Here is an 18,324-nt window from a genome sequence, read left to right as displayed (position 1 = left end):
GGGAGAAAGCCGCTCCCTAGGTTGATCTCTTGTTTTCATCACATGGCCCTTCAACAAAAGACCTGCCTCCCTGCTATGGGTGCAGAGAGGGGGACTTCCAGAAACAGCAGCCATCTTGTTACCCAGCTGGATTCGGGACTTCTGCTGGCATGTTTGGAGGTGAATGAAGGATGAAGAGAGAGAACAGTCTTGCCTCAATGGAAAGTTCAGAGGCAGAATGAGCTAGTAGTTTACTTACGACTTCTGTGGATGTTATGACCATCAAGAAGGAATTCTTTGATTAAATAAGTTCAACGTTACAGGAGACCTTAAGCCTTCTGCATTCACGGGACTTACAGATAGCACTGAGGTTTTTCTGGAGACATTCCCAGTGTCATGTTGAGAGGACACAGCAGCTTAGGCCGTCTTCTTTGGTGCTGTCAATCTCTGAAATGTGGGAGACATACAGAAACATGGCATGTTGCAAGGTCCCTTCTCAAGACAGCCACTGTCGGCCGGCAGAGTTGTAAAGAGTGGATGTACTCTTATTTCTTCATGAAGAAAAGGTATGCGGTATTTGCCTGTGTGCATCACCACCACAATGGAAGGAAACCTCTGGGTGCTACTAGATTGTCATCTGTTCCAAGACGTTATATAATGGGGCAAATCTGACTAGGCACAAATGGAGTGTTCCCTGCAGTGCACTCAACTATACTCCGAGGAGTCAATGGAGGCAGCAAGGTGTGGGTGGGACAGGTAGAGAGGGCACGCCTCTAATGGGTAAGAGCATGTGGCCACCATTGCAAGGTCAGAACATAGGATGGCTTGACTGGGATGTGTTTTAACTGGTCGACAAGCAGCTGGTTCCATTGTTCCACAAACTGGCACTGCATCCAATGCATGTGAAGCCTGGTGTGCCTCCATAAAAAGTATGTCTGGCTCCTCAGAAGGAGCTGGAGCAGCATGCTTTCATGCACCACGGGGTGCACTATACAAAGCGCCTCTGCGGTGGAATGGGCATTTGTCCCTGTTTCCACCACATGGCACTTTGGAATTACAGTACTGACAAAAAAGGCTTGTGTAGTCCCTTCTGTATTATGGCTGGCACTCATGCAAGATGAGCACCAGCACAATCACAAGGGGACATCCCCTCGGTGCATGGCGCCATGCAAATAAGGAAGCTCTTTGCAACTGCACTCGTGCCATAGTCCGGACCAGTGCAATGGCAAAGAAGCCATTAGGTGGGGCACTGATTCTACGCGACATGGAAGGTAGTGTACAGTCAATGCAACACGTTCTCCCTTCCCTGAGGATGCTCCTTGGGAGGTGCTAACTGATGTCCCAGACATCCCCTAGGCACTCCTGTAAAAGTGGGTGCAGTAACACTAAGCATCTGCCTGTCGGGGGATCTCCGCCCCTCTTCAAACTGAGACTGAAAGACAGAGTTGTGGTTTCAAACTGCAGGCCTGTCTTTCACTAAATGCGTTCTCCTCAGCATACAAATGAACTTTTAAAGTCTGCGCTTGTGCTGAGGACAGCAAATATTTTGGTGTAATCGAACTCACCATCTTGGTTTGCACCCAAAGTGTAATTTGAGTCTTGTTGTACAAAATATGATCAATAAAGAATGATTTAGGGGGATTCCCTGAAAATTCAAAGAAACCTGAATGTTTGAGCTAGGCTGGCTCTGCTTCCTCCATTGATGCTGTTTGGATGAGACAATTCTCAGGTACGGATAGCAATGGGCCTTATTAGACTAAAACTAAATATTTACAGTACCAGGATCTTGGCAACGACCCAAAGGATGGCAATGAGACCAAAAGGTGGTGTGTTCCTATAGTGAATTGGAGGTACTTCCTATGTTCCTCTATGATGAAGGTATTTAAGAAGTGCTCTGAAAGTCTGCAGCCGCTTGTCATTCGGAACGGCTGCCAGCACCTGAGCTGAAGGAATCATCTTAAACATGTGGAGAAGAAGTAACTGACTCAGGATCACAGAGGTCTAAGTTGCAGTGAAGCATTCTTTATTTTTATGTTACAAGGAAATAGTGGGGGTATAATTGCTTCTTCCTCTCCGCAGGAGGGATTGGCTTGATTCCCCCTAAAAGGCAATAGCCTCTTCATCTGCTGCAGAAATACATGCAGTGTCCACCGCACATCCATGGAGACCAATTGGAAGCATTACAGCCCAGCTCTTTTGAACCACTGGAAGGATTCATTATTTACGGGGCTCAGTGGAGGCAGTGTAGTGAAAGTGTTCCATCTACTGGAGTGCAGTGAACCCCATGAGATGGTGCAGTTCATAGTGGGAAAATCAGTGAAAAGTATTGGTGCTGTCAAAGCCTGTGGAGCTAGGTGGTTTTTCTCTCTTAAAAACATCTTATTTTCCTGCCAATTTCCTGAGGGAGAGATGGCTTCCGCTTAGACTTAAAGTTAAACGACTCCCTAGACTTCAAAGACTGTAAGGCATTTCTCAGCAGGAAAGTCTTAAAACGTCTCCTTGAATGGCACTCAGTTGTTTAGCCGTGTCTTTTTCTTTGCTGTACTGTTGAAGGACCTCATCCATCAGGGTTGCAGGTCTGCCAGGTTTTCACCCTCTAAAAGGAATGTCTCTGGTATAAGATAGAAAGACTGTAGCCTTGGCTGCTGGCCCATAGACCGACCAGATTTTATGGTTGACACAGCCGGTTTAATGAGGTCGTGGGGCAGCAGTAGCTTTCAGGTTGCAACTTCTTTGCCCAGGTTGACCATGAACTTACACTCCCCCTGAGCATAGTCCAGGAACAAGGTGGAGTACTGTTTAAACTTGTGCTACAGGTGGAGCCCACACAGTGGCATTCACCTGTCTCATGAGGAGACCAATGGACCGATGCATTTTGCTATTACCACAGTGTAAGTGATCTCATATATATCTATCTTTTTGTATAGTCTTACAAAATTGTGCATTCTGTATATTTTCTCTGTTATGTTTTTGTCATATTGTTCCCCTCAGTACAGCGCTGCAACATTCTCTTGAGCATGGTTCAAGCGAAATAAAACTTTTAATAAAAAATGCTAAAATAAGTAATCAGTTTTGATCTGATAGACGTTCATCATTTGTGCATCAATTAGGTATGCTATATACTTTTGCCCACAGCCCTTTCATTAATTGAGTAGTTTAAGTAATCACTCTAGATTTCTTCTCCTATTAGGACACTTCTTTTCCACCAGACACTGAGGAAGTCCCATAACAGACACTAACCCGTCAAGCGCTAACACAACCCATGTATATCATGAGGAAGAAGCCCCAAAAAGAAAGCCTAATCTGTAACCAGACTATCAGGATGTTCTTATAGTTAAAAAAGAGCACTGGCAAAGCCAGTAGGTCTCTCTAGTAAGACCTGTTAGCTTTGACACTGTTTTTAGCCACGCTGTATAGAATCAAAGCTGATGTGCACCACAGCCTTGAAAAAAAAAAAAGAAAACGAAGCGTCCACTGCATCATTTTGTAGTAACACACATGGGATCGACACCAGTTGCTCACGTACAAAAAGACACTTTTTTTTTTTTAGATGGATTGGTAAATAAAAAAAACAGAAAAAAAAAAAACATGAAAGCATTTTTTTTGAAACGTAGTCCAAAAGCACTTAAAAAAAATTAAACAGATGAGCGAGTTGGGGAGGGGCAGGAGTGAAAGTGCACAAGAGGCAGGAGTGAAACAGCATGGCAGGCGGGGGGGGGGGGAAGCAACACCAGGGAGAGAACATGGGTAAAACAGAGCAACAGGGAGCACCTAGGGAAAGTGGAGGAAGAAGCACAGGGACAAGAAAGCACAACACTGGTTTGGGTGGGAGACAGAAACAAATGGAGAAGCAAAAGAAAGAGCAGTGTGAGAGGGAAGCACACGAGGGTAACAGCTGTAAAACTCACGAACTATCATGGAGTGCTTAAAGAAAGAGGAAAAAAGGAGTTTCCTAAGAGCAGGCTGAGGAATCAGTGAACCTAACTAATCAAAGAGATAGTAAAGAGGCTATGCTCCGGGGGGGGGGGAGGGGGTCAAACATAAGATGGACAAGGATGAACCAAGGAAAGTCATCCAATAGAAAGGAAGTAAATAAGAGTGACAGGAAAACCAACCAGTGGTAAGCAACTTAAAAAAGAGACAATTTTCACATAAACAGTATCGGAGAGAGACAGATGTCAAACACTGTGAGAGGGGCTTTTTTAACTTCTTCTATTTTATCGTATGCTGGTTTGCAAACTCTTTATCTCTTTCTGATAGAGAGTGTGAAGTTTTAAAGTTTTAGACACACACAGAAGTGTTAGAATCTTGTCTGCCTCCTATCCAGCCTGAGATATTTTGGTTGTTTATATTGTGGTTCCTGCCATGTTAATATGGATGCTTGAAGTGAAAGCTAAAATGTCAACATGCCAATTGAAATAACTCATTAAACATCATAATTAATTTGACTCCTCTGGACTTTGGTGTCGACAGACTTGTAAACATGAGATAAAATTGGCAATTAGACTCATAAAACCCCCCTCATTTGCCCATAGGGTGGAGAGGATTTGCAACAGAACTATCAGGCCAGAGTCCACACTGATGTTCTGCAAACCAGCCGCAATCTGTGGTTGCTCAGGGCTTTGAGAGTGGTGAAGTGAAGTGCTCTTCAGCCAAGCACTGCCTAAAAAATAAATATTTAAAAGTTTTAACTCAGGTTCCTTAGTGCTATTTTTAGTGTGTTATTCATTTACTAAAGAGGTTCTAGAGTTCCGTTGACTTCCTGAACTCATTGAAGTTCTTTCACCGGGGGTTAGAAATCCACCCCCTGCGGCTGATTGTGACACAGATACATAATTGTGGTTGCACACATTACAAAAATGCTGTGTTCTCGCCTAAGCTACCGAGCTAAAGTCTGCAGAACAAAAAGAGGAGGACAGACTAAACAATAGGTGTTTTGAGTTTTTGCATGAAACTAATGAAGCAAGGAGTACTGTTTAACTTGCGTTTTATAAATGTCTATCCTGGCCAACAATCTTTCCCTTTACTCCAGCATGTTGCCAAACCAATTCAGTGTTGCTATCTGTGTTTCTTCATCTTGGGTGAGGTTCTAAACATCAGTTGGCGCAGACAGTGAGGGATTTATCACACTGTGTCTATAATGGTTTGCCAGTAGCTTCATAGGCTATCCTCGTTGCGAGCAGGAACCACAAGCCTCCTAGGCAGGAACAGATAGTAAGAGGTCAACAACTGTGTAATCCATTGCCCTCAGGCTACCGATTCTTGTTTATGCGCTTCACCTGAGTTGTCTTAGTCAGTTTTGCGCATTGTCTTTCGGGCACCTCTGTGCTACAGAAGTCTGGGAGGCAATCCCAAGCAACCAGCCACTTCTGAGAGAATGTTTGAGAGAGGGTCTGAAGTGTTACAGTTGTGTGACTGCGATGCACAGCGACTGTCTCTTGCTCTGCTTGTGCTCCAATTTAGGTCCACAGCATGTGTCACTTACCGGGGAACTGTGGACGGGCTCTGTAAGCTGTCTGTTCTGCCATGCAGTTAGTGGTTCCAATAAAGATCCCACCACTGCGTAGCAGGAACACCACCACTTCTGTTATGTTCTCTTCCACATCAGTGCCATTGATTCTTTAGAGAGAAAGCTCTTCATGATGCAGTGCTTGCATCAGAGAGGTAGGTGTAGTTGAATATGTTCCACCATTGTCATGTGTTAACACATCCCAAGCAGCTTGGTTGGTGCTGTTAGTGTTGTGGGTGTGGTTGGCAAACACACTGTGTGCATGTCAAGGAAAACATGTATTGATAAAGCCAGTAGGTCTCACCTTTTGACTTTACCAATGTTATTTAGCAGTGGGGAAAAAAGCTTTTTACTATGTGTCATGCGGGATGCGTGTGTATGCAACATTACGCTACAGTCAGCAATATGACATGTATGACCAAATAACCATTATTCATTTGTTGGAACTACTGCCATTATATTTATTTTTTTGTCTTTAACCACTTGACTGCTAGGCTTTTGCCCACTTATGCTGAGCTGTTTTTTAGATGTTTAGGTAGATCGTGCTTAAACCTTCCTAACTTTCTTCCCGCAATAGGTATTGCGCCAGATTGTGCATCTTTTTTCCAGCACCCTGGGATTTTAAAGGTACCGAGGGTTTGTTGATTCCCCTGGCAAATAGTGAAAATGTATCTTTTTTGGTGGGGAGGGAATGGTGGAAAAGTGTATTTTTTTTAATGGGTTCAAGGAAAAGTTTTCTGTGCACGGATCACCATATTCCTCACTTTCAGAAACAAGTAACATTGTTTTACAGGTTTTCTATTTTTTTGTGGTTTCAACACAATTGCAATTTATGGTAGAAACCGGTGTGAAACCCATGGATTGTCCTTGAAGGGTATACTATACATTTCTAAACAATGGACACACTTCTAACTTAGCAATGGGTCATTTGTGTAGACCCCTCTAGGTTTCAAACTAGGAAACGAATTGTTAAAATAAAAATAAAAATAAAAATGAAAATGAGTAATAAAAAATAGCCATTGGTGACAACGTTTTCATCTGTAATTTTGGGTCACAATGGCAGATTTACAAAAGCAATATACTGTTACGTCCAATAGACTCTTCAGGTAGTAGGGGATAGATAGGGTTTGTTGGTTGTCGGAAAACAAATGATCCCTAGGGCACATAACTGAACTGCAGCTTATAACGTTTTTTCATCATGTACCGACCAAAAAGCAAATCATATGGTAACATATAATGAATGGAAAATGGGTATGAAGTAAAGCTATGCATTTCTAAAATGTGCACAAGATATTGAGTTTAGTAACACATTATTTGCACACCTCTGAATTTTTGGCTACTTATATTATCATAATTCAGAGGGCATTTTGCAAAATGTCCTCTTTCTTGCACACCGGCTTACGTTTGGAAGTCATAAATGCTGAGAAATCCAGTTGGTAATTCCAGAGTCGTGTGCCTTGAGTAAATCCCATAAAGTTTTCTTATCCACAATGCCATTCAAATCTCTAACTTTGCCAAAAATTATATATTTCCCTCACATTTTTGTGAAGGAAAGCTCCAGAATCTGTGCAAAGCCACAAAAGTCTTACCATCCAGCATACCCATACTGATCCTGATAAAAACAGAACCCCACTTGTGTGTCATTACTAATGACATCTGTAATGACATCACTGATGACTTTGTGATCATTGTGACACCATCCTATAGGGTTTGTGGACTTGAGGTAACTTAAAATGATACACCCATGAACAATTTCTATTCATCTTAATGGGATTACCCACTTAAAGACTTAATATGACCTTTACTTTTAAGGCAAGAGGTTGACACAAATACATTTGCCACTGAACAGACACCTTCTGTGGGGCCCTAAGGACAATCTTCTGTAGTTTAGTAAAATACATGACAGAGCTCGTAACTCTATGGTGTAAATTACTATTGTGTCATCAGTGATGTAAACATTGATGTAATTTAACATGTAATGAGTGATGTAATGTGTGAAGTCATAAGCAGTGCAAGGCAGGACATACGTTATAATTAGCTCAGTGAACTATAACTGGTGAATTTCAGTGTTTTTTAAACATTAGTTTTTGTGTTATTTCAACACCTAATTGTAACATCACTTAAAAAACCAATAGGTTTTTCAGTGGAGTTTTTTTTTTTTTTTAACGTAGGGCAAGATCTTATTACAATACCTAAATTTGTCACTTAAACCTTTTGTTTTTTTAGTGCAAAAATATATTCTCTTTTACTCTGAATCATATCATAGTTGTGATATCTGTGTGTTTCAGGTTGTTTCCCTGCGGACTGCTCCAAGAGAAGGCCTTCAGCCGCAGATCATGCACCTTCCTTGCAGCAAGCAATGTTCTTCTCATTTCATAGGAGGAATACTAAATGACTGCATTTCGGACTCAGCTCCTTAAAGCATGGCTAGTCCTCTCCTCTCACTGCATATCAGAAATAAAACAAATGCATCAAGCTGCAAATGTCTGTAACACATTCCTGAGCTGTTTAGTGCCATGAGCTGAGAAAACTGGAGAAGCAGTATAGTAGCATGGTTGTATGCAAAGGCATTGAAAGTAAGTACAACGTCATAATGGTGGTGTACCATTGTCACAGAAAGTCCCCGCAAAAGGTACAAAGCATCCGAATGGACAATGCCACGAAACATCTTTAGACTTATTTATTTGCAGGTCTATAGTCCATCTTATACCTACCCCATCCTCATTGGCTGGCGAGCCCAGAAGGGAACAAATAGTCTTTTGCTGCAGCTAGGAAAAGATAAAAACAATATTAACATCATAAAATGTACAGTACAGGTGAATAACTGTTGCTCAATCAAGTGGAAATTGTACAGTTTAGCAACCTCACCACAAGCACTCTAGTCCAAACCATATTATAAAACCAAACAATTCTTGAGACAAGTGCTGGAAAATGGTCAGCTACAAAACATGCATACACTCACATTTTTCAAGCTACGTCTGTGCATTCTCTCACAATCAAAGCGTTGTTAAAATTATGGAAAACAATTTTGATATTTAATTATGTTATCAGCGTTTTTATGGTTGTTTTCAGCTGTAAAATAAATAAATAGTATGTTTGCTGTTAAACAAAAACTGTCCATTGAACTGTGGAAATATTCGTATAATTATACTAATGGCTCTCATGGTGGTAAATGGAAACCAGCCTATTCTACAGGACTACACTACAAGGCCCGTCCTTGGTTTCAAAGTTCTTTCTATCCCACGCCTCCCAGTACTAATGGCTGGTTTTATCACACGGTGTTCCCTTTGTACCTGCACATATCTGCCTGGATGAAAACCCGGGACCAAGCGCAATTTGTGTGGAACCCGTGACTAGAAATCGACCGCGAACGCCACATGTGCCGATTTCAAATTGAGCGTGTCAGGCTGGGAGGCCGCTTGCGTGGATTTTGAGGTCTGTTGTCAGCAGGACAGTTTAATGGGACTGGAGAGGTATCTTGGATGGAGCAGCAGAGGTCCCCAAAGAAGACTTTTCTTTAACCTCTTGATTAAACAGCAGCGTTAACACAGTTTGAATGTAGCTAGGCAGCAGGCCAAGGAAGGAAGGAGCCTCCGTATGGTTCCATTTATGTACAACTAGGACGTGCAATACCTTCACTTTCACTGGGCCTCGAGTTACGGACGGACACTGCAAACGAACTTCAAGCTGCATTTTAAGAACTGGTGAAACCACAGCTTGGGAGCACCGCCTGCAGTAAAACGAAGATCTGTAAAATGTAAAAATACATTGCAAGTTTAAAGAGAAACACCAAAGCAACGTTCAAAAACATTCCTCTTGTCAATCTAAACGTTGATTTATTACAAGGATTTTCTAATTCGAAAATATCCAAACATATGCTTTTACTTGTAATGAGGACTCCCTGCACTGCTTTCTTCTCAGAATAGGTCATAAAATGTAAATCTCCCCGTACCCCGTTGTGGCGCAGTTGAAACTTTTTCAATCATTTTCTGAAAAAAGCAAATGGCCGGGTAAGTATGCTTTAGCCATGTGCCAAATGCACGAGGATCCCAAAAGTGAAGTTAAAGATACTCACGTGTAACATATACTTCGTGTGCATAATTTAGGGTGCGTAACACTGTTACTAAAGATGACAAAAAAGTACTGTGGCATCCAGCCCTGCCAAGTTCCACGAATCAGGCGTTAGTCTAACGCAGGGTTCTGCAAAGTCGGTCCTGGAGAGCCGGGCCCGTGCCAGATTTTTAGCATATCCACATTTAGAAAAAAGATATTTCAGAAATCCAAATTTTTCTAAATGTGGATATGCTAAAAATCTGGCATGGACCCGGCTCTCCAGGACTGACTTTGCAGAACCCTGGTCTAACGCACTTCAATGTGGTGGCCCACATCACCGCACTAAAATGGAAAATCACGCATTATAGTGCCTCCTCAGCTGTTAATGCACAGTGAGCGACTGAGATGCAGTGTGTCCGAGCATGCAGCCTGATCCGGGAGGCTAAGGGGATGCTGGCTGTAGATCTGCTTGCAGTCAAGTACTGCCACAATGTTTCTAAGTTAACAAACAGAGACACCTCTCCACCCCTGCCGGGCCGACACACGTGCATAACTTAAAACTTACCTCACAAAAAGTCCGTGTCCAATGGCTTGACTAGTAAGAAGACAGTACTCTGAGTGAGTGAATTTAATGGGGCAGGGGTGAGTCACGGGTCCTGCCTGCCGCCTGTGGTGCGACCAGGTGGCATTTTAAGTTTTGTCTCTTTTACTTTGGTTGCAAGTTTACTAAATGCAGCGCTACACTGAGTGAGGCAGCTCGGAGTCCTCCCAAAAACTCGCTCACAGCAGTCCGGCACTGAGGCGGCTGTTGTGGGGATGAGGTCGGATTGCGTCATTTACCGCGCCGACCCCTCCAAATGCCATTCCCAGGCCGCGGCTGACTCTTGTTGTGGCGTCTCTGCAGGGAAACCCTGGCTGAGAGGTGCTGCCAAAAAGATGGGATCCAAGCTATGGATCCTGGCCCATCCCCTCTGCGCGCAGCACAGACTCAACCCTAGGCCGCCAGAGTGGCTGACTCGCGGAATCACTGAGGCAGGCCGGGTACCAAGTCGCCCTGAAGTGGGTGTAGCCAACAGTGCTCACCTTTCACATGAGCAGCACCATGGCAGTATCACGAGCATCACTGCAAGTGGGACTGTCACCCAGCCCACCAAGCCGCGGCACCAGCAGCCTTGATCGAGGAGTCATCAATCATGCAGAATCATCAGTAAGTGAGAGCTGCTGATGTAATACTGGCACTTTTTTCCTGTTTTAAGATTCTGCAAAAGCCCACACATTGTGAACAGAACTTTATATGAAATAGTCCGTATTCATTTTCAACACTGCCTTTCTGCCTTTTATTACTTTACTTTGTTATTCATGAACCATCAAGGCAGCTCTGCAGCACATTTTAAAGAGTGTTACTCATACGTTTGCCATTTTAAATGTGCACTGGTAAAAGGAAAAAACACCAGCTTCAGGTGATTTTTGTGCTGGCACATTAAAATATTAGTCAGGCAGATAAAAAAAACAGCCAGGTAGGAACTTTATAGGCTGGTGTGGTCTCTGTATCTGGGGCCAGAATGGCTTCAACTGACTGTGTTGGATGGATACTTATGGTATTTGAACGCACTGGGCAGGATTGTTTTTGCTTGTGAGAAAGTGTCACTCAGTCATTGAAATGTCACTCATAATTACATTGAAATTATGAAAATGTCACGCATAGCAATATGAAACCTTGGCAGCTCTGGGCATCCTAGAGATTTGAGGGAGAAGTAGGGAAGCAGAAAGGGACAGAGTCTGACTGTCAACTTATACATTGATTTTTTTAAATACTCTTATCTCCTAAACACGCCAATAACAAAAGCAAATGGGACACTACACATTTCTGACTTACTTAACAGGCTTCATTTTAAAACATCTTTTGTGGTTAAGGCATGTTTATATACCCCCCCAGCAAGTCCATGGTATAAAAGCTGTAAGATAACTGTGGTGCTTAATGCACTGGCTGGAGATAACTATGTGCAGACTAGTCACAGGTTTGATTCATCATAATGTAGCGCAGAGGGTTACTGTGCCTTCTGCAAAGAACATTGTATAACATACAGGTCACTGATTTGTATTTTATGTAGATAGCTCACTGGGTTATTGCCTTTGTTGCAGAGATTCAGTTCACAAGTTACAATTCGGGTAGTATAGCTTAGAGAGTTATTTGTGTTAAGTTAAGATGTATCCCAGCATATTAAAAGGAAAAAAAACCTCAAAGGTTGATCAGAGAGCGGATGAATGGATTGTAGCAAGTGACTATTATTTTGGATTATTTACAGAGTGGGGATCTATCCTCACGGGAAGGGATGGGGAGAAATATAGGGCGGGGTGGTGTTATCGGAGCCTAGGTTATCTTCATCTCCCCACCTCTCCACATGATGGATGAAAGATCCCCGTTTTATACTACAATCGAGAAGGAGGGGCTAGAAGGGGAAGGTAGGGATGCCTCCGGAGTGGATACTTCCTTTCGTGTCGCTATGCAGTCTGCTTTAGGTATGGATACTACTGCAACTCCAGCGGCATCTGTATTAGAGGTAATGTTCTTAATTCAGAAAACCTTACAGCCCATTTTGAAAGTGGACTGGACTGGGTAAGTCACATAAAAACCAACTACAGGGGATTATGCAAGAGCTGAAACAAATAAACAGCTGTATGCCGGTACTTCTTTGGCCACTACCAGAGAAAAGGGACCAGGAGGTGGGCACGCCTGCAGAAAGTAGAGAAGGAGGGCCTATAAATACATCGAAGTTACCACTGGAATATATCTCAAAACAGCCTATGCTGGTGATAAAAAGGGGTTGAGGTTGGGAAGGAAGGGGTTATATACCCTACTTTAATATATTAAGAATTAAAGAGAGGAACACTAAAATGATAAGGCCCATGAACAGAGTGGGGGAGGATAGATCAGCATAAGATCCTAGGAGTAGCCCCACAACAGTGGCATGAAGTGGGCACCTCCAAGAGTGCGACTCAAAGGGGACCTAGAATAGTAGACACAGAAGACATGCCGTTAGTAAAGGAGAATAGGTACCACTAAGTGGTAGTAATGGAGGAAAGTAGGGAAGCTACTGTTATCAAAAGAAATGTAATGAATGTAAAAAATGGAGGAAGTAAGTATAGAACAATGGGAGAAGGGTGGTCCCTCACCATCATCCAGGGGTCATGGAAACATGAGGAAGATAGAGGGACATAATGGAAGTGAGAGTCTGTGGGTATACTTATAACCCTGGGGAAGGGAGACTGGGAGGAACCTGCAGAGGAAGCTTAAGCCATTGAATCGCTTGCACCCATGGGTAATTGTCCCAGTTTATGAGGGATTGGTGCAGAGGATATAAGGCAAATAGGGTTCATGACAAATCTTGTATGAAGTGAGGTGACAAAAGCCCCTTTTTTACTCAGGATGCTTTAAGACAATTGGTATTGAGGGCGGAGAAGGAATTAGAGAAGGAGGGTATAAGATTGGTACAGTTGAGGGAATTGGAGAACGTAGAGAGAAGTCATAGAGCCCTCAATTGTCATGCAGGGCTGCTCCTAGATCAAGTACAATTTAGTTTAGTAGGTACCCAAAATCTAAGAATGTGTGTGGATAGAAGCAAGGGGAAGCTAAGTGTGACCATAGTAGCCGACTCATAGGCCAAATGTTGAGGAACCTTTTTGAGCCCCTTTCAAACTCCCTTGGAGATTATAGTGGGGAGGGGGAGAGGGGGTTGAGTGATCTCGACTAGGGATTAGATGCTTCACACAGCCTTTTGGTTATTTCCTGGTATTTAGGAGGTTATAAGAAACATTTAAAACAAGATACATTTAAAGATAAGATGGAAAAGTATGATATTTTGTGTTTCCAGGAAACTTTGCTGTGCAAAGAACCTGAACCAGTAGATGGCTTTCTAAGTCTCTTTAAGGATGCTACACGTCTAGGCCCAGGATGACCTTCGGGTGGCCTAATCACTTTGACCTTGACTAGAATAGCTAACAGATTTATAAAGATAAAAACAAAAGGTTGTTGGCTATTAGCTTGTCGGGTCTACCTCTATAATAATATTGGAGGGTCAAGGCAGCTCACTGTAATTAATGTATATATCCAGCCTGGGATGACACCAAATTATGATACCCAGCTGGGTCTGTTAGAGGAAGATCTGGAGGCAATATGTATGAATAAATTAGAGAAGCTGCTATTGATCTTAGGAGATTTTAATCATAAATTACATCCAACAAATCGTATAAAGAGTTGGCTGCTGCACATGTGCCACAAGCTATTTTCCCTAGATCAGAGGCTACAGCACGTGATAGGGCCTTCTTAAGAATTTTAGGCTCTCTAGGATTGTTTTGTGTCAATGGATGGACGAATGCAGACTGCCCTGCATAGCAGACCTTCGGAGTAGGTAGCCAGACTTACCCAATTGATTATGCCTTCGTAAATGTTTGGCATTTTGAGGAGGTGGTGGGATTTGAAGTCTTGCACCTAGATGGTAGAGATCACTGGCCCCTTCAGTTAACATTTAGGGCAGGGAATAAAGATCTAAGAGGAAAAGTAGCTGCGCTGCAGGTAGAGTTCCCGCCACAGATAAACACCCGTATCACAGAGAATAGCCTAAAAGTACTCAATGACCTGATGATAAATTATAGGGGTCTCAGCTTGGCTGAAGATCCAAATGATGTGTTTATGGGATATGAAAGAGTAATTGAACAAGTGGTTGATTGTCTGAAAGTAAAATTAAAAATAATGCATGCGAATAAAGATCAGGAACAAGCTAGAAGGGATTATAAAAAAATACCTGGTTTAATCATGAGTGTAAGATCCAGAAGTTGAAAGTGCGGAAGTTGGAAAGGGAGATTAGGAAAAAATGCGATAAGGGAACTGGACAGAAGCTCCGTATAGCCAAACAAGATTATAAAAATATCCTAAGAGAAAGGAAAAGGGAGTACATAAATACGAATTGGAAAGTTATGTTAGATGTGATAGGAACCCACAATATTAGGAGGTTTTGGCAGTTGGTGAGGGAGGGGAATGCCTCTGGGGATATGCAGTGTCTAGCTGGAGAAGATGACTGGAATAAGCATATGGGCAATCTATACAGGGGAGGAATGTCGGGTTATTTCTGGAGAACAAAGTTGAGGTAGGTGATGACATAAGGTCATATTTCCCCTGCAAAAGATAAAATAAATAATTTAGGCTCTTAAATTAACTAAAGCAGCTGGCCCAGATAACCTTCCGGCGGTAATTAATGAGCAAGACTCTTTTATGTTACCTTTCATATTATGTTTGATTCCCGCTGTGTCCCAGAGAGTTAGAAAGGTGCAATAATAATGGCCAATTTATAGGAAGGATGATGCAACACAACCAAAGAATTATTGCCTAATTAGCCTGCTGGATGTGGGGGAAAAAGTATCCGCTAAACTATTGCTAGGTCTAATTAAGTCCAGGGTAGAGTTAAATAATTTGATTCCAGTAGAGCAGGGTGGCTTCAAGGAGGGTCATTCGACAATAGACCACTGTTTTAGTCTTTGGGCACTGGCAAAAAAGTCAATAAAGGTACTAGGTTGTCTTTTTTGTTGCTTTGTGGATTTTTGAGTCGCTTTTGATTTGGTAGATCGAATTTTGTTGTGGGATATGTTGAGGCGGCTCTGGATCGACTCAGAACTACTTTCTCTCCTCTAGGGACTATATATGCAAAACTGGGCCCAAGTAGTTTTAGATACCTGTGGGTCTTTATCAAAGAAGATCCCAAGAAAGAATGGGTTGCGACAAGGCTTTGTATTGGTCCCCTTATTGTCTGCCATATTTCTGTCTGATTTGCCAAATGTATTAAATGAGGCTAGGGGTTTATGCCCAAAAGTGGATGGGAACCATATCTCTTGTTTATTATACGCTGATGTAGTTGACATGACAGAGTTGGGACTGCACAGAAAATAAGATGTCTTTCATAACCCAAGGGTAGGTCGCTCCCCCTGCCGCTGCAGCTCCTCCAAGTTCCCGAGTTCCTGTGTTCCTGAGACCCACCTAACTGTAAGTACCCCCCTCCTCCCAGCCCCTCGCCCTGCCCGCGCCACTCACCTTCTCTCCTGCTTCTTTTCCTCCTCTCTGTCTCTTCCTCCTCGCTCCCCCTCTGCAATCTTCTTCTGTTCTTCTCTTCTGTTCTTCCCTTCTGCTCTTCTGTGTTCTTCCGGTCTTCTGTGTTCTTCTTCTCTGTTCTTCTCGGTGCTTCTGTGTTCTTCTTCTCGGTTCTTCTCTGTTCTTCTCTGTTCTTCTGCTCTTCTGTTCTTCTGTTCTTCTGTTCTTCTGTTCTTCTGGTCTTCTGGTCTTCTGTCTTCTGCTCTTCCGGTCTTCTGTTCTTCTGTTCTTCTGTCTTCTGTTCTTCTGTCTTCTGTTCTTCTGTCTTCTGTTCTTCTGTCTTCTGTTCTCCTGTCTTCGGCTCTTCTACCTCCTCCGTCTTCTTCCCCCGAGCCTGCCCTCCTGCTCCTTCCTCATCCCCCTCCCTCACTCGCCTCCCCCTCTCTCACCCCTAGCTAACCCGTTCGCTATCTACCTCCCTCACTCCTCCTATCTTCCTATCTCTCTAGCTCCCTATCTCACTATCTAACTCCCCCACTCTCCACCTCCTCCTACCTACCTATCTGTCTATCTATCTATTTCCCTATCTATCGACTTCTCTATCTATTTTCTCTATCTATTTCTCTATCTCTCCCCCCCTCCCGCCACCCCCCTCTACTACCTATCTCCCTATCCTCTCACTCTACCTCTCTCCCTCACCCACCTCTACAACCCCCCCCTCCCCTATCTTCACAACCCTACTCCTATCTCTCTCCCTAATCTCCAAACCTCCTAACACTCACCCTCCTCCACCCTAAACCCCCTCCCCCAGCTCCTCTCACTCTACCTGTCCCCCCCCCCTCCCTCGCGCTTTCCCGCCGCGACCTCCTGCACGCCCCCGCCCCCCAGCTCCCATTCGCCCCCAGCTGACCCCTCCCCCCCCCCTCCTACCTCTTATGGCGCCCGCTGCGCGACAGTGGTAGCGACCCTTGACCCAAGGGTAGGTCGCTCCCCCTGCCGCTGCAGCTCCTCCAAGTTCCCGAGTTCCTGTGTTCCTGAGACCCACCTAACTGTAAGTACCCCCCTCCTCCCAGACCCTCGCCCTGCCCCGCGCCACTCACCTTCTCTCCTGCTCCTGCTTCTTTTCCTCCTCTCTGTCTCTTCCTCCTCGCTCCCCCTCTGCAATCTTCTTCTGTGTTCTTCTGTTCTTCTCTTCTGTTCTTCTGTTCTTCCCTTCTGCTCTTCTGTGTTCTTCCGGTCTTCTGTGTTCTTCTTCTCTGTTCTTCTCGGTGCTTCTGTGTTCTTCTTCTCGGTTCTTCTCTGTTCTTCTCTGTTCTTCCGATCTTCCGTTCTTCTGTTCTTCTGTTCTTCTGTTCTTCTGTCTTCTGTCTTCTGCTCTTCCGGTCTTCTGTTCTTCTGTCTTCTGTTCTTCTGTCTTCTGTTCTTCTGTCTTCTGTTCTCCTGTCTTCGGCTCTTCTACCTCCTCCGTCTTCTTCCCCCGAGCCTGCCCTCCTGCTCCTTCCTCATCCCCCTCCCTCACTCGCCTCCCCCTCTCTCACCCCTAGCTAACCCGTTCGCTATCTACCTCCCTCACTCCTCCTATCTTCCTATCTCTCTAGCTCCCTATCTCACTATCTAACTCCCCCACTCTCCACCTCCTCCTACCTACCTATCTGTCTATCTATCTATTTCCCTATCTATCGACTTCTCTATCTATTTTCTCTATCTATTTCTCTATCTCTCCCCCCCTCCCGCCACCCCCCTCTACTACCTATCTCCCTATCCTCTCACTCTACCTCTCTCCCTCACCCACCTCTACAACCCCCCCTCCCCTATCTTCACAACCCTACTCCTATCTCTCTCCCTAATCTCCAAACCTCCTAACACTCACCCTCCTCCACCCTAAACCCCCTCCCCCAGCTCCTCTCACTCTACCTGTCCCCCCCCCTCCCTCGCGCTTTCCCGCCGCGACCTCCTGCACGCCCCCGCCCCCCCAGCTCCCATTCGCCCCCAGCTGACCCCTCCCCCCCCCTCCTACCTCTTATGGCGGCCGCTGCGCGACAGTGGTAGCGACCCTTGACCCAAGGGTAGGTCGCTCCCCCTGCCGCTGCAGCTCCTCCAAGTTCCCGAGTTCCTGTGTTCCTGAGACCCACCTAACTGTAAGTACCCCCCTCCTCCCAGCCCCTCGCCCTGCCCCGCGCCACTCACCTTCTCTCCTGCTCCTGCTTCTTTTCCTCCTCTCTGTCTCTTCCTCCTCGCTCCCCCTCTGCAATCTTCTTCTGTGTTCTTCTGTTCTTCTCTTCTGTTCTTCTGTTCTTCCCTTCTGTGTTCTTCCGGTCTTCTGTGTTCTTCTTCTCTGTTCTTCTCGGTGCTTCTGTGTTCTTCTTCTCGGTTCTTCTCGGTTCTTCTCTGTTCTTCTCTGTTCTTCTCTGTTCTTCTGCTCTTCCGATCTTCTGTGCTTCTGTCTTCTGTTCTTCTGTTCTTCTGTTCTTCTGGTCTTCTGGTCTTCTGGTCTTCTGTCTTCTGCTCTTCCGGTCTTCTGTTCTTCTGTCTTCTGTTCTTCTGTCTTCTGTTCTCCTGTCTTCGGCTCTTCTACCTCCTCCGTCTTCTTCCCCCGAGCCTGCCCTCCTGCTCCTTCCTCATCCCCCTCCCTCACTCGCCTCCCCCTCTCTCACCCCTAGCTAACCCGTTCGCTATCTACCTCCCTCACTCCTCCTATCTTCCT

The 18,324-nt window shown here is 44.5% G+C and overlaps 1 protein-coding gene across 1 annotated transcript in view; it reads right to left on the bottom strand.

Moving 5' to 3' along the window:
* Positions 1-18,324, bottom strand: part of SPIDR (scaffold protein involved in DNA repair) — a 1,761,208-nt gene that overhangs the window by 8,291 nt on the left and 1,734,593 nt on the right. Inside the window, exons 19-20 of the mRNA XM_069220129.1 lie at positions 9,122-9,236; positions 8,203-8,256 (exon numbers count right to left, since the gene is read on the bottom strand). Of these exons, the coding sequence (XP_069076230.1) occupies positions 8,203-8,256; positions 9,122-9,236 (169 nt within the window). The remainder of the gene's footprint in view (positions 1-8,202; positions 8,257-9,121; positions 9,237-18,324) is intronic.

This window comes from Pleurodeles waltl, chromosome 2_2 (genome assembly GCF_031143425.1).
Source record: "Pleurodeles waltl isolate 20211129_DDA chromosome 2_2, aPleWal1.hap1.20221129, whole genome shotgun sequence".
Classification (NCBI taxonomy): Eukaryota; Metazoa; Chordata; class Amphibia; order Caudata; family Salamandridae; genus Pleurodeles; species Pleurodeles waltl.
Note: the sequence above shows the minus strand (reverse complement) of the source record. Positions and strands in the feature narration are given on the sequence as shown.